Genomic DNA, 15,735 nt, shown 5'->3' with positions numbered 1-15,735 from the left:
GCTGTATGGCAGGACAGGTTTTAGAAAGGCTATAAATGTCTATGATGGATTTTGATATTTGAGACAGATGTTTCCTAGAATAACTGATGCCAAGATTAAGGAAGGCTTTTTTGTTGGTCCACAAATTAAACAGATCATCAATGGCAGGCAATTCGAAGAATTTCTAGTTCTTCACAATTCAGAGAAAATCACATGGAAGACATTCAAGCATGTTGTTGAAAATTTTCTTGGCAGCTGCAGAGGTCTAAACTACATGCAGCTGGTTGACAACATGCGTCAAGCATACAAAACCATGAACTACAACATGTCACTGAAGATCCATTTTCTGTATTTGCATTTAGACTACCTCCCTGCAAAGCTCGGTGCTGTCAGCGACCAGCATGGTGAAAGGTTTTACCAGGGCATTGCTGTCATGGAGAAACAGTATCAGGGCAACTGGAATCCATCAACACTGGTTGATTATTGTTGGACGCTTAAGCAAGAAATCTCAGACACTAAGTACAAATTAAAATCATCAACAAAACTTTTTTAACTTAGTTGAACTATTGCAAAGCATCAGCAGCATTATGCAATTAAATGCATTCTATTAAATAAAAGTTAGTTTCTTGTTTCTCCAAATTCCTATGTGATACAAGTAATCTGAAATTATATTTGTATTCAGCTACAAGCGATCTATCATAAACAAAAAATCATTCTGAGGAAGCAATATTTTTGAAAAAAAAATATCAAAGTTATTTTGACTTACGTTTTCGGCATAATTAGTCCTGGCTTTGAATTACAGGGCCATTGATTTAAGCCAGGTGTTCCCTCCCTTTTGTATGCCATGGACCAATACCATTAAGCCAAAGTCCATGGACCCCAGTTTGGGAACCCCTGACTAAGCATTGAACTAACATACATAACATTAATTTTTTCCAGCAATATTGATTTCTTATGTTTGTTCTTCTTCTTTCAGAGAAAATTAAATCACAAAGAATAGACCTCAGAGAAGGAGTGTTGAGTAATTACTGGCCCTTCTTGACCCATACGCATGTAGGTTTTGGCTCAAGTTCTTATTCAATACTTTTAATTGTGACACTTTCAACATGCATATAAATATGTAGTAGAATACATAATTGAATGAGTAGATAGTTGTCCTACCCCATGCCAACAAGTGTCATGCTGTTTTGTGGACTTATCCTGTATTTTGTTTTGTTCTATGACAAACACCTACTTGATTGAGATCTGAAAGGACTCCGATGTCATTGACTTTGAAGAAAATCTACTTTTTAAACTCAACCTCTATGCCTTTATACATTAAGAAACAGCAAACAGCTACAAGCACTGAGTTGAGTGAAGTTATGTTTTCAGCCTCCTACTAAATATTTACCAGTTAACATAAACCTTCACTTCTAGCCACAATGTGAAGGCAAGTAGGTCCTTACTATTCACCCCGTCAGGTCGTCTCATAGCTCTTTGCATTACTGTTAAATCTTCCATCAGACTTCTTTGTTCCAAAGGAAGACAAATGTCTTCTCATATCTATAATTCAGTGAATCAAGTTGAATCAGAATCAGGTTTATTGTCAGTGACCCCTCACATCCCCTTTGAACCTACCCCCTCTCACTTTAAAGTATGCCTTCTGGTATTAGTCATTTCAACCCTGGGAAACAGATCCTCCCTTTCTACTCTATCCACACCGCTCATAACTTTAGAAATCTCTTTGAGATCTTCCCTCAACCTCCACCGCTCGACAGGAAATGACCTGAGTTTATGCAGCCTCTCGTGATAACCAGGCAGCATCCTGACCAATCTCTTCTGTAACCTCTCCAAAGCCTCAACATTCTGACTATAGCGGGGCATCCAGAACTGTATGCAATACTCAGTTGTGGCCTAACAAGAGTTTTACAAAGTTGGAACATAATCTCTTGACTTTTGAAGTCAATGACTCAACTATTCAAAGCAAGACATTGAGTTCAAAAGTTATTGTAGCTATGTTACAATAAAAATAGAAGAAACACACAGTGCAACAGAGGAATATTTGTTTACGAGTTCATGGGCTGAAAAAAGAAGCTGTTCCTAAAATGTCGAGTCTGCATCTTCAGGTTCCTGTACCTCCTCTCTTCTGGTAGCAATAAGAAGAAGACTTATCCCAGGTGCTTAATGATGGATGCCATCTTGAAGCACTGCCCTTTGAACGAGGAGATGTTATTTCTGATCTACACATACTGTGTTTCCTGATGAGGAATTTAAGGATCTGGTTGCAGAGGCCCAGGTTTTGAAGCTTTTGACTGGTACTGAGGGGACGACAGTGCTGAAAGCCATGCAGTAATCAATGAACAGCAGCCTGACATAGGAATTGCTGCTGTCCAGCAAGTCCCAGGCTGAGTGGAGAGCCAGTGAGATCGCATCTGCTGTAGACTGGTTGTAGTAGTAGGCAAATCCAGGTCTTTCCTCAGGTAGGAGTTAATTCTAACTTCTCAAAGCACTTCATTACAGTAGATGAGAGTGCTGCTGTGCGATATTCATCGAGGCTTCTCACACTGCCCCTTTTGTGCATTCAGATGGTTGACACACTTTAGAAGCAATTGGGAATCTCCGACTGTACTCAGAAGTCTCTCATCTGCTTTTCTTTTCATTTCTTAGCATCCTACATGTGTCCCATTGCCTTACTGGCCCTCCATGTACGCTCATATTGCACCTCCAAAATGATTTAGTCACCATTTTTTTGCATCAACAATATCTAATTAATCCATTAATATCTTCCTCCCATCAAGAATGTTCTTCCTCATTAGCAATGAAGACTGCCAATTTGGATATTGTCAGCAAACCTATTCATCAAGACCTCTGCATTTCAGTCCAAAACTTTAATACTCACATCAGAAAAGATACCGCTTTTGTGCGGAGCTGCGTGGAACTCCACCACATATTGCTTTCGAGTCACTAAAATTGCCAATGACTATCATGACCTTTTGCTTTAGAGTACTGTGTCCATTTTTAATCCAACTTACTACTAGAGTAATCTGACATTTTGCTGTCTCTCAGGGAGTTTCGTGGGTTTGGAGCAGAGTATGTGACCTGGAGGCCAAGAAACGGGGGGGGGGGGGGGTGCAGCCCATGATCGACTCCATTTCTTGCCAATCTCGCTGATTAAAACATCAAGCAAGATTGAAATCAATGAGGATGTGGTGAACTACTTATATCTGTCTGGACACGCCCCCTGCTGACTGCTCCTGTGGCTCCTCCCTCAGACCCCTGTATAAAGGTGATGGAGGTCTGAGCCCGGCCTCTCTGTCTCCAGGATGTAGTATGGTGGTCAACCACCGCTTGTTCCTTCGTCCAGTCAATAAAAGCCGATATCTTGCCTTTATGCCTCAGAGAGAGTTATTGATGGTGCATCAGAGGATGAGAGTGGAAGGCCATCAGATGTTCAGTACTGTCTGCCAGCATGTGACTGGTCTCTCTCTCTCTCTCTCTCTCTCTCTCTCTCTCTCTCTCTCTCTCTCTCTCTCTCTTCTCCCCCCCCCCCATCCCCCCACACCACCATCACCCTTGCTTGCTGCTGCTGGAGGAAGGTGCTTGTGTTTACTCCCTCCCTCTCACTGTCGGAGTCTTGGGTCTTGGGCAAGGTTTGGTGGATGTAGTTTGGGGATTGGACTCTATAGTTCATGCTATATGTGTTTCTGGTTTCTCCTTTTTTACTTGCTAGTTTGTGCAATTCTACATTAGCTAGGTTGGATGCAATACCATTAAAGTGTATTTCAAACATAGGGTATTAAGCGTCCACAACATTTGTGGTAAAATGCAAAGTCATAAGGCTTTCTCACTTTAATATGTTAAGATATGATTACTTCATTTGATTTTTCACTTTGGAGAGTAGTTCAAAGTATATTTAATATCCAAGTATGCATATTTTACAATATACTAACTTGTGATTCATTTTGTTTCAGGCATTTACAGGAAAAAAGAAATACGTACAATAGAATTTACAAAAAACTGTACATAAACATTGGCTGACAAGGAATGTTCAAAAAAGAGAACCAGGCAAATAAAAAGTAATACTGAGAACATGAATTGTAAAGAGCCCTTCAAGGTGAATCTGTATGTTGTAAAATCAGTTCAGACAAGTGGTAATAACTGTTCCTGAATCTGATGCTGTGGAACTAAGGCCTGTCTACCTCCTTCCTGCCTGATGGTAGTCTTGAGAAGAGAACATGGTCTGGGTGGGGGGTTTTGATGCTGCTTTCTTGTGGCAACGCTGCATGTAAATGTACTCGATGCTGTTGAATCAGTAAATCAATCAGAATTATAACTTGACTAACTTTCCTGCTAAATTCATCACATTTAATGTTGAGCCCTTATGCTTGAAAATGGGCAATTTTTTTTTACATGTTAATTTAACAGCCTTAAAGGTGCCAGAACTACCACAATGTATTATTTCTTAAATTGGACTGGGATTTCTTCCTTTAATTTGCTGAAGACTTACTTAGAATCCTAATGTGTTTTCTTTTGGAAGGTAAGAAACTAACTCTGCTATATTTTGAACAGGCCTTTATCAAGGAAGAGTTTGTCCTTCTAGTAAATATTAACCAGAGCAGCTTCCACATTTCTTAATTGTGTCCACCAGTGATAGCTCAGGTTTAATTCTCCGGCTGATTACTGTCATGGCCATAATAGATATTACAGCATGGTAACAAAGGAAGTAAATTGAAAGCATGTACCAGGAACACAATTACTAATCATCCGCAGTGATCCAGCAAGCAAGAAAATGCAAATTCACAAATAACAATTGAGTTTCATCTAGAATTCACAGATCAACCCTTTATTTAACACTGTACCTGACCTCCCTTTCAAATCATCAAAATAAAAATTGCCTTGCTTGTTCAACCAGTGACCAACCCACTGGTGCCAACCGTGTAGCAGATTGAAAGAGTTAACAGGTACCACTCACACTGGGAGCAGGCCCGGATGATATTGTAAGAAATGACAATAAAGGCAATGAGGGAGCTTAGAGTTAAAGCAAAGGACTGAAAGGAGAGAGAAGCTAATCAATCATTCTGCAATTATGGTTGAAATCATTACATTAATAAGTGAAGCAATCATTTTATAATTAGCTAAACACATTTTGCAGAACTACTTAGGTTTTTATTTAAACAGAATACAAAAAAATATAAACGTTGGCATGAGACTAACAGGGCACATCACAGAAAGTAGCAACATCTGCAGATTATTTCACACATGAAGGAAGAACATTGGCATTTCCGTGTTACTTGATCTTCTTCACTTGTGAAATTACACATGCAGATTTCCCTGCGTTTTGTGACATTCTATACTTTTGTGTCTGGACATTCAGTCTATAGACAACCCATTATGTTCTATTATTGTGCGATTGAAAAAACAAAGAATGCTTTAGACTGAATTCTAAGCAATCTATTTTTGTTATGTGAACCATGAATCCTGAACTTATTAATGTAATTATTTCACCCTGCACCTTTTGTGGCATTACTAAGAGAGTGATATGTTGTGCAATAGTGAATGTGAGTAACTGGACCTCAGTTGTCATTTAATGAGAAGATTGAGGCTATAATCAGAAGTAACCTATAAAATAGTAGTCTAAGTAACAAGATGTTGGAATAGGAATGGTAATTTGCACCAGCGTTAAGGCTGCACTTTGAAAATTTAATAACCTTTCAGCATCTATATTTTTTCAATTATTCCCATAACTGCAGATGCCATTTAATCCAAAAATACAATTTTAAGGGAGCTTGTTGTTTTGCAGCAACTTAGCAAAATCGACATCCTTCATGTGCAATCAACTGTGACAAGCACAGATATTTTTCTAAAATGGTGGCCATTATCACAAAAAGGACGGAATGCCAAAGAGTGGAGGCTGTTTTAGTTTTAAAAAATTTTGCAATGACAATGGAAAATATGAAAATACTCAGCAAATCAGATAGCATCTGTAGAGGTTAAAGAGATAAGGGATTCCTTCCTTCCCACCTTTCAGCTCCCCAAACATTATTAAATATGAAACAGACATTTATTTCTTCTGCTTTCAGTGCTCATAAAAGTGGTCTCTTCGACAATGAGACCAAATACAAATGAAGCAAGTGCTTATAGAATCATATAGTTTGCACGTGGGACTCTAAGCGTTTAATTCTTCCACTCTGGCCTTCAATGTTGTTTCAATTGAGCTTGGTGAGCAAGAGCTATAATTAGATTTTGGACTCAATATTGATTTCAACAATTTTAGATCATTAATAGTCTAGGAGTTTTGTTCAGATTTCTCCCATTCCTTCCAAATGTTTTTCAGTAAGTTCAGATAATTTTATTCTCTTTAGGTTTTTTTGTTATCTTGCCCAGTCACCCTTTCTGTTGCCTACTCTCTCCTGCCCTTTTCTCAATGAACACACTGCAGTTTGTGCTTCTCTCCCCCCTCTCACATGTCTGCAGCTTAGAGTATGTTTATCTCTTGTAATGATTTTCAGGCTCCCTAAGGCAGTGGATTTACATCCTGCATACTTCCTGTATGCCGGAGAGTAGGGTTGCCCATGCCTATTGTGCCTCAGAACAGTAACCCCTGATGCATCTCTGCATTCAAAGGTGGACAGTCAAGTCTGTGAGCTTCTTTTCGGTCTTCTTCTCCTTAACATGTAGTATTTGTTGCTCTTTACTTTTGTGGAGGTCTTTTATGATGCCTGTGTTTCTACCGTCTGGATTCCTGAACAGCTGTCTCCCTGTTGTCCACATTGATGCTCAGCACTCTCAGGGCCTTCCATCTTACAAATGTCCTTGAAGAGCAGGCATCTAGTTGGCTTTTTTTCCCTGAAGCTAATTCTCTTTAAGAAAGTCTTTGCCAATTCTCCAGCCATTCCAAAGGTTAATATGCCTAAGCCATCAAATACATTCTATGCACTACTTTTCTCTATTATTTTTTAAACGACTCCAATGAATGATCATTGATTTGAAACAAAATGCCTGTTTATGACTTTGCAGCAGCTGAGCATTTCAGCATTTGCTCTAAATAAGGAGGATGCAGAACAGATCTGACATTTGTACTGTGGCCTCCGTGAGGTATTGTTGACCATCAGCAACAGTGGAAACATACAAGATCTGTAATGTCATTTTGTATTACTATCAAACCAATGGATGAACCTTATTTCAATGAGTGGTACAGAAGGACGTGCTTGGAGCAGCACAAGTTATGCTAAAGAGGTGCCAGCCTAGTGGAAGTGCAACAAAGGGCAACATATGTGCTAACCAGTACAAAAAGCATAGAATACACAGGACTAAATGATCTCATAACCAACTGGTTGGATTGAAAGTCTGTACGGCTACTATATCTGGTCATGAATAGACAATTAAACTGCTTGCAGGAGAAGATTCCCAAATAAAATTTGTGTTATCAGGGCCCATCATATGAATGCAAAAGACAAGAAGGAAGCTTTCATAATTGCATTCAGCCAGATGAATTCCTAATTCTTCTCCTGCATCACAGAAGCCAGTTCCCATCTTATTCTATAAAATATCAAAAACCAATCAAGAGCAATGACCATGGGACTAGAACCAGCATATCAGAGCTACAGTATCTGTGCCTCTAGCCTAGTTAAAACACTGGCATCTATCCGAAAGTCTGCTAAGTTGCTCAAATATGCTTTGTTCACAAATAAGCAGGATAAATTCAATCTGGTTAATACTGCACAATCAATACACTGTGAATCGCTGCAAAATGATGACAGTGTTGTGATTTGTATTATCCAGTAGTATTTACTCACTTAATGACCTTTGACTAAAGCCCAGTCTCTGTTTTGACGGAAACACTCAGCTCAAAATTTCAGCACAACCTTGATCCAAACATAGACCAAAAAGCTGAATTCCAGTGAGACTGACCCTTTGATGTTAAGATAGCACTTGACTGAGTACATCTCATCATCTTATACACTTCTATCAGGTCACCCTCTAGTCTCCGAATCTCCAGTGAAAACAGTCTAAGTTTGTCCAGTGTTTCCTGTTTGCCAATATATTCCAATCCAGGAAACATCATGGTATACATCTTCTGCACAGGAAGCTTCCACTATGTGGCAACCAGATCTACACCCAATACTCCAAAAGTAGCCTAACATGACCCTGACTTCTATACTCAGTGCTTTGGCCGGTGAACTGTCATATAACTTCTTTAGTAGCCAGTGCCCTCACTGATGACAGCAAGCATGCTATATGTCTTTTGTAAATTACCCTATCCATTTATCCTCCCATTTTCATGGAGCTCTGCACTTACACCCCAACATCCGTCTGTTCATTAATGTTCCTCAGGGTCCTGCCATTTATTGTGCATTTTCCTCTGACTTTTGACTTCCCTCTTGTCTGGATTAAATAGCATCTGCTGTATCCGAGTCCAAATTTTCAACCATTGTATCACTTGATAACCTTCCTGACTTGCACACAAACTTTTGTGCCATCTACATGCTTACTATTCAGACGTTCTACATTTTCATCCAGATCATTTGTTCTTATCGCAATTATCAGAGTTCACAGCACTGATCCTTGTGGAACAGGACTGGGCACGGACCTCCTCCACTGCAATGTGTCTTCTGACTAAGCCAATTTTGTATCCAACTTACGAACTCATCATGGATCCTTTGTGACTTAATCTTCTGGACCAGCCTACCATAATGCATCTTGTCAAATGCTTTCTTAGGTCAAGTAGACAGCATCTACTGTCCTACCTAGTCAATTATCTTCATAACATGTTCAAAAATATAAATAAATTTGTGAGACAGTACATCCCCCACACCAAGTCATGATGACAACCCCTACTTAATTCATGGTTTTCTATATGTGAAAAAATATCTTGTCTTTATGAATCTTCTCCAATAATGTTTTATCTACCACTGTGTAAGGGTCCAGCTGGAGGTGCAGTGACGCCAGCACTGGACTTTGAAGAGGATGGCCTTGAGTTCGAATTCAGCTGGTCATCAACCTCAGCAGCAGCAGTATCTGCACAGAAGAAAGCCCTGGCAGGCTGCTTGCACATCTTGCCACAAAATGAGTCATGAGTCGACGATGACTCGACAGTATTCATCAACAAGATGTAAGGGTTAATAATAATCAGGGTTTGACAATAATTTCTTTGCTACATGATGAACAGATTGCTACTTGCAGTAATCTTCAGGGAAGTGTAGGAATCATGAATGAACTTCATATCTGGAACTATTTGCTGTGATGCCTTTCTTCATAGAAATATTAACTCACAGTACCGCAGAACTGGCATTTTTGGGTTTACGCAAAATGAAAAGGCCCCATTTAAACTTTTGTCAAGATGTCTTGTCTGCTGACATCTCCTGAAGAGAAGATCAAGTTTTTCTGCACAAATTGTCAACTTTTCCTTAGTGTAATTCCAATTAAATTTAGCTGGAACGTATCAGTTGACAAAACAGTAAAGTATTATCTTTACTTATACCAACGAAGGAATCAGTTTTTATCAGGTGCATTCTAACCCTGCTTAGCAGAAATATAAATATAAGAACAGGCATGGAATGGAAAGACCTGTGCAGGCAGATGGAAATAGTGTGACTCCATGGTTAAAGGACATATTATTGCACTCTACTGTTCTATGTTTTATGTCCTTGATTTCCACTAGTCCGTAGCTAGATAGGCCATGATCTTTCAGTGATCTTTGGGCTGAAGACATTATTGACAAAAAACCTATCTCATAACAATGCCCAATCTTTAAAATATGATTTGAAATCCTGGAAATGGGGTTACATTATGGAAAGCCAGTACCAAGTTTTCTTATCCTATGAATGAAACATATCATCACTATGCTTGAAACTGTGCAGGAAATCTACCACTCATTCAAATAACAAAGTAACACATCAACCCTGGTTCTTCCTTCCTTCTATCCTGCTTTGGAAAAATTGATGCTATCATTGAAAACGCTCCAGTTTTTCTGTGTACAGCCCAATAAACACATGCAGAATATCAGTGTAAAGTTTACCACTCCTTTTCCTGCACTGTGGAATCATTCCTGGCACTGTCATGCATTTGAACCCTTTCTCTTGTGTGCCAAACTTTGAAGGAAAGTTAATCATCATTTTTTGAACAATGGCTGTTAAGCCACATGCTGGTACTAAAGAGCAAGAAATTCACAACTTCTCCATAGATATACAAGGGGATTTTTTACACAAGCTGTAAGTTTTACATACAAGGATTCCTTGATTTCTCTGTAATACAATTGGCCTCTTAGAGTGTGTATCATCAACTTATGGGATGTATGCTTAGCCCGCTGCTCTACTCTCTCTATACCCATGACTGTGTGGCTAGGCATAGCTCAAATACCATCTATAAATTTGCTGATGATACAACCATTGTTGGTAGAATCTCAGGTGGTGATGAGAGGGCGTACAGGAGTGAGATATGCCAACTAATGGAGTGGTGCCACAGCAACAACCTGGCACTCAGCGTTAGGAAGACAAAAGAGCTGATTGTGGACTTCCGGAAGTGTAAGGCGAAGGAACACATACCAATCCTCATAGATGGATCAGAAGTGGATAGAGTGAGTGGTTTCAAGTTCCTGGGTGTCAAGATCTCTGAGGCTCTAACCTGGTCCCAACATATCAATGTAGTTATAAAGAAGGCAAGACTGCGGCTATACTTTATTAGGAGTTTGAAGAGATTTGGCATGTCAACAAATACGCTCAAAAACTTTGAAAGATACACTGTGGAGAGCATTCTGACAGGCTGCATCACTGTCTGGTGTTGAGGGGCTACTGCACAGGACCGAAAGAAGTTGCAGAGGGTTGTAAATTTAGTCGGCTCCATCTTGGATACTAGCCTACAAAGTACCCAGGACATCCTCAGGGAGCGGTGTCTCAGAAAGGCAGCATCCATTATTAAGGACCTCCGGCACCCAGGGCATGCCCTTTTCTCACTGTTACCTTCAGGTAGGAGGTACAGAAGCCTGAAGGCACACACTCAGTGATTCAGCAACATCTTCTTCTCCTCTGCCATCTGATTTCTGAATGGACATTGAACCCTTGGACACTACCTCACTTTACTTTTAATATATATTATTTCTGTTTTTTAGCACATGTTTTAATCTATTCAATATACATATACTGTATAAAGTATACTGAATAAGATTTGCTGATTTAATATTATTTTATATTTTTCTTCTATATTATATATTGCATTGAATTGCTGCTAAGTTAACAAATTTCATGTCACTTGCCAGTGATTCTGAAGCCTTTTCTCAATACCGACCAACACTAATGAGGTGTAAGCAGAGTAGCTGCTTCGACACAAAGAGCATTGAGCTTGTCAGAGACCACGCTAAGGGACAGGAATTGCAGCTCACTGACCTTTGTCTCATATGGGGGAATGAGGAGGTGATAGATAGGAGCTATGGGGAGGTAGTCATCCCTAAGTTGCAGGAGGCAGGTAGCCGAGTGACTGTCAAGAGAGGGAAAAGGAAATGGCAGCCAGTTCAGAGTACTCCTGTGGTCATTGCCCTCAATAATAAGCACACCGCTTTGCATACTGTTGGGGGAGGACAACCTACCAAGGGAAAGTTGCAGTGTCAGGGTCTCTGGCATTAAGCCTGGCTCTGTGACTCAGGAGGGAAGGGGAAGGAGAAGGGGAGTGCAGTAGTAGTAGTCACCTTCCTAACTAGTATCCCTTGCCACTGATGACCACAGCTTTCTAGTTGCAACAAATGGCCCTCCGGAGCACATACAACCTGGTCCACATTGGGGGGGAGGGGTGCCAGGGGTTGATGAATGAATGAAAGTCTGCTTTTAACAGCCCCTGTGCGATGCCATTTGGTGTCGTTAATACCCCTGCAGTGTTCAGGGCTCTTATCAAAGACATTCTCCGAGAGATGCTAAATCACTTTGTCTCCATGCACTCATCTTCTCCAAAACCTACCACAAACATGTCAAACATGTTCGAAGGGTCCTTCAATATTTACTCCAGAACCAACTAATCATTAAGCTGGAGAATAGTCTCCTTCCTCAGGTTTACTGTCTCGAAGGGGAATCTGTCAAGGGTTCCCAACCTGGGGTCCACAGACCCCTCGGTTAATAGTAAGGATCTATGGCATAAAGTATGTTGTGAACCCTACCAAGACCCAAACATTAGGGTTTAGCCACAACCCACCACGATCAAGCAGCTCCAGTGGTTTCTGGGATTCATAAATCTTCCCTGGAGATTCATCCACTACAGCACCCCTTACTGCTCTGACCAAGGGAACCTCTGGCCCATTTCACTGGACCCCAGAGGCTGAGGTAGTTTTCCAGGAATTGAAGTGTAGCTTCACAACAGCTGCTGTCCTTTTCCTCCCTGACACAGAGATGCCATTCATCATTGAAGTAGAGTGGGCAGGGTAGCTCATAACATGCTGTGCCACACTTCTATGGATATGTCTGCCTTTGAGTGTCAGTTTGGTTATCTACCCCTTCTATTCTCCGAGCAGGAATCGGAAGTGGGAGCCCCATCTGTTGAACAGCTGGTCTGTCATTGCTGGCAGAAGTGGAAGAAAGCTTGGGCAGCTCTGCTGAAGGCCTCTCTGCAGCAACAGTGGCATGCCAACTATCAAAGGCAGCTGGGACCTTTGTTTCATCAAGGTCAAATGGTCTGGCTCTCCATCAAAGGTCTTCCACTGTGGGTTGAGTCTCAGAAACTGATGCCGTGCTACATTGGACTGTTAGAGTTTCTCTGTCACTTACTGGATCCAGTTGCCGCATGTTATGTTTATCAACCCAACCTTCCATGTCTCCTGTTTAAAACTCCTTCGGTGTAGTCCACTGGCAGCTGTCCGGAGACCACCTCCAGCTTGTCGCATCTTGACGGTCAGCCAGCATACTGTCCATTGGTCTGGCTGGTGGAGTGGGAGGGTTACAGCCCAGGGGAAAAGTCATGGGTTCCCCTCCTGTAACATCCTGGTCCCAGTTCACTGTCAGCACCCGGACCATCCTGGGCCATCAGGTGCTGGCTGGAGGGTGGAAAGTTGCTGTCATGCTTCTGACTGATCACTAGGGGGCGCGGGAGTCCTCCAGATTCTGACGTACCTCCTCCCTGATTATTAGTTGATTATTTCTACTTGTGTCTCATTTCAGTTATCAGTGCCTCTGTGTCTTGTTAAGGTTCTCTATTTAAGTTCCGCCTGTGTTGTTTGCCTTTGCTTAATCTCGCATTTACCTACACTGTGAGCAGTGATTCTTGAGTTCTCTACAAAGCAATCTGCAAGTGAAGATTCTTTATTCAACTCCATCCTTGCCTCTGGTCTCCTCTGCACCAATATTCCCTTTAATTTGTAATGACTAGTGTGCACGAACATCTTGTGCTGTGTGATTTTTTGTCCATTGACAACTAAGTGGGCGCACTGAATAATGTCTTCAATAAAAACAGTATAAATAAGCCAGTTCTAAAATCCACAGACAAATAATTGCAAACTCCACGTTGTCAACTCTATTTGCATCAGAAACCAGAAAAGGAAATGTGATTGTGTACGATCATGAAATATGCTTAACATGCCAACGAGGTGGAGAGTGACAACCTTTTGAATGCAGTTTAAATTCCTTAATCTGCTTGTAGCAACAGATGTGTACGCGCACACCATGCACACCTTAGAGAGAAAGTTGCTCTGCAGTTGGGTCCATTTGGTCTATGTCTCTCACACAGAACACTCTGGAGGAACTCAGCAGGTCAGGTAACATCAATGGAAAAGAGTAAACAGAAACTGTGCGAGGCGGGCCGCGGCCGTGTGGAGGAGAGGACAAACGGAGCCTGTTGTGGGTCTAATGTGGACTACCCTGAAAGAATGCCTTCAAAATGAAAAGCGACTGGTCGCAAAAATAATTCACTGGACTTAAAGAAGCATGAAAAACTTCAGGCTTTTCTAAAGAATTTTGACATTGAAGTTGAACGGCGGAAAAGAGAGATGGAGAAAGCTTTGAACAATATGCTTATTACAGTAGAAGCACATTACAGTCGTGCAATTATGAAACTTCCAAGGGCTGTGAGACAAATGAATTATTTGGAATACCTCGCTATGGGTGGAAGTGCAGAGGCGGTGGCTGCAGCTGAACAAAAACATATTAATGCTGCCTGTTCAGAAGTTGAAGCCATTGAATCAGAGATCCTGAAAGATGCTGCACAACTGAAGACTACAAGAAAACGTAAACAAAAAGCAAAGCTTGCCAATGACACAGTTGTAAACGAGAGTGAAAATGTTTCTCCAGCAGCCAAAATGCTACGGAAAGCTAAGCATGGCGTTACCTTCTCAGCTAAAAGTAGACCTCCGTGTACCACAAATGGTCGGACTAGAAGGACAAGTCGAAACAAAGGACTCAGCTCTACAAATACTTCTGATATTTGGGGACCCACGTCGCTGATAACACCCAAGTTTAATCCACGACTTCCAAAGACAGCAACTCGTGTGCGGAAAGTAGGGGAGCGTGTATTTAGTTTCACAGGAAGCCCACTTGCTGATCCCACAGAAATGATAATCAGTGTTCCAACTGGGGATGGACAGAGCAAACAATTTATAGTCAGCAAAATTACCAGCACAGATTTAAGTCAACTGGATGACCACACACTTAAATCTTTTGAACAACTGTCACATAAACTCAATGAAGTGATGAAGATGAGAAAGTGAAAACAAAGTTGACAAAATATAATTCATGTGACTTGTTTGAAATTTGACATATGGTTTGTAGTAAATAAACATTTATTAATAAACATTAAAAAAAAGAAAAGAGTAAACAGTTGGCATTTTGGACCATGACCCTTCTTCAGGACTGAGAAGGAAGAGGGAAAATGCCAGAATAAAGAAGTGGGGGAGGCAGAAGAGACTAGCTGGAAGGTGAAGCCAGGTGGGTGGGAAAGGTCAAGGGTATGAGAAGAAAGAATCTGATAGAAGAGGAGAGCAGACAATAGGGAAAGGGGAAGAGGGGGACAGGGGGAAGTAATAAGCAGGCATGAAGAAGTGAAAGGTCAGAGTGGGGAACAGAAGTGGGGAGGGGAATTTGTTTACTAGAAGGAGTAGTTGATACGTATGCCATTAGGTTGAAGGGTCCTTCTGGTAAACAAATTGCACCCCCCTCCCTTCCTGTAGAAGGGCCTCAGCCCAAAAGGTCTTTTCCAGAGTAAGGGGTGAGGGATCTACTGAATTAACCATGGCTGTTGTGAGCATTTCGAGAAGCAAGTGAACCTACAGAATATGCTCCAAGCTGGGTAGAGAGCAAGAACTAATAACATGGCAGGAGAAATTTTGCCAACAGACTTAAAACTAATCATTAAGAAAGATGGCCTTTATCCGAAAACATGCTTCTTGAGGATTCGGAGTGCTCTTTATAAGAAGGTTTCCCCACACACAGCCAGCCTGATGGATGAGAAACCTGCAGCTGGCCTCAGGGCAGCCAGAGACTTTAAGGTAGCCTTACCTTTCTCATGAAAGGCAATGGCGTGAGGGACTGTACATTATTAGAACTTATAAGTATACTGAAAGATCTAGTACTTAAAAGAGGCGGTGCATAGAAAACCAGCCAGTATTGCATTGGAGCATGTTGAATCTATCTGTGACAAGGCAGTGAATAAGAAAAGAGAGTAAGGTGAATGAGTTCAAAACCCCACCCTGGCAAATTGTGAAATTGGACTCAATAAATCTGACTAATACAGAAAATTGACAATGAAAGCTTCCAGATGGTCATAAAAATGGAAAACTAGTTTGCTATTTATCTGCAGCCTGCTGCTCGA

At 41.1% G+C, this 15,735-nt stretch overlaps 1 protein-coding gene across 1 annotated transcript; it reads left to right on the top strand.

Annotated features, from left to right (window-relative positions):
* Window positions 1-13,734: 13,734 nt before the first annotated feature.
* LOC140736588 (borealin-like) lies at window positions 13,735-14,717 on the top strand. The gene has a single exon (XM_073062409.1). The coding sequence runs from the start codon at window positions 13,919-13,921 to the stop codon at window positions 14,633-14,635; it is 717 nt and encodes a 238-aa protein (XP_072918510.1). The 5' UTR covers window positions 13,735-13,918; the 3' UTR covers window positions 14,636-14,717.
* Window positions 14,718-15,735: the final 1,018 nt, after the last annotated feature.

Source organism: Hemitrygon akajei, chromosome 12, assembly GCF_048418815.1.
Source record: "Hemitrygon akajei chromosome 12, sHemAka1.3, whole genome shotgun sequence".
NCBI lineage: Eukaryota > Metazoa > Chordata > Chondrichthyes > Myliobatiformes > Dasyatidae > Hemitrygon > Hemitrygon akajei.
The sequence above is the reverse complement of the archived record's forward strand: the minus strand, read 5'-3'. Positions and strand labels throughout refer to the sequence as shown.

Coding starts and splice junctions, on each gene's coding strand:
- LOC140736588 (XM_073062409.1), top strand. CDS start 13,919: ATGGAGAAAGCTTTGAACAATATGCTTATTACAGTAGAAGCACATTAC.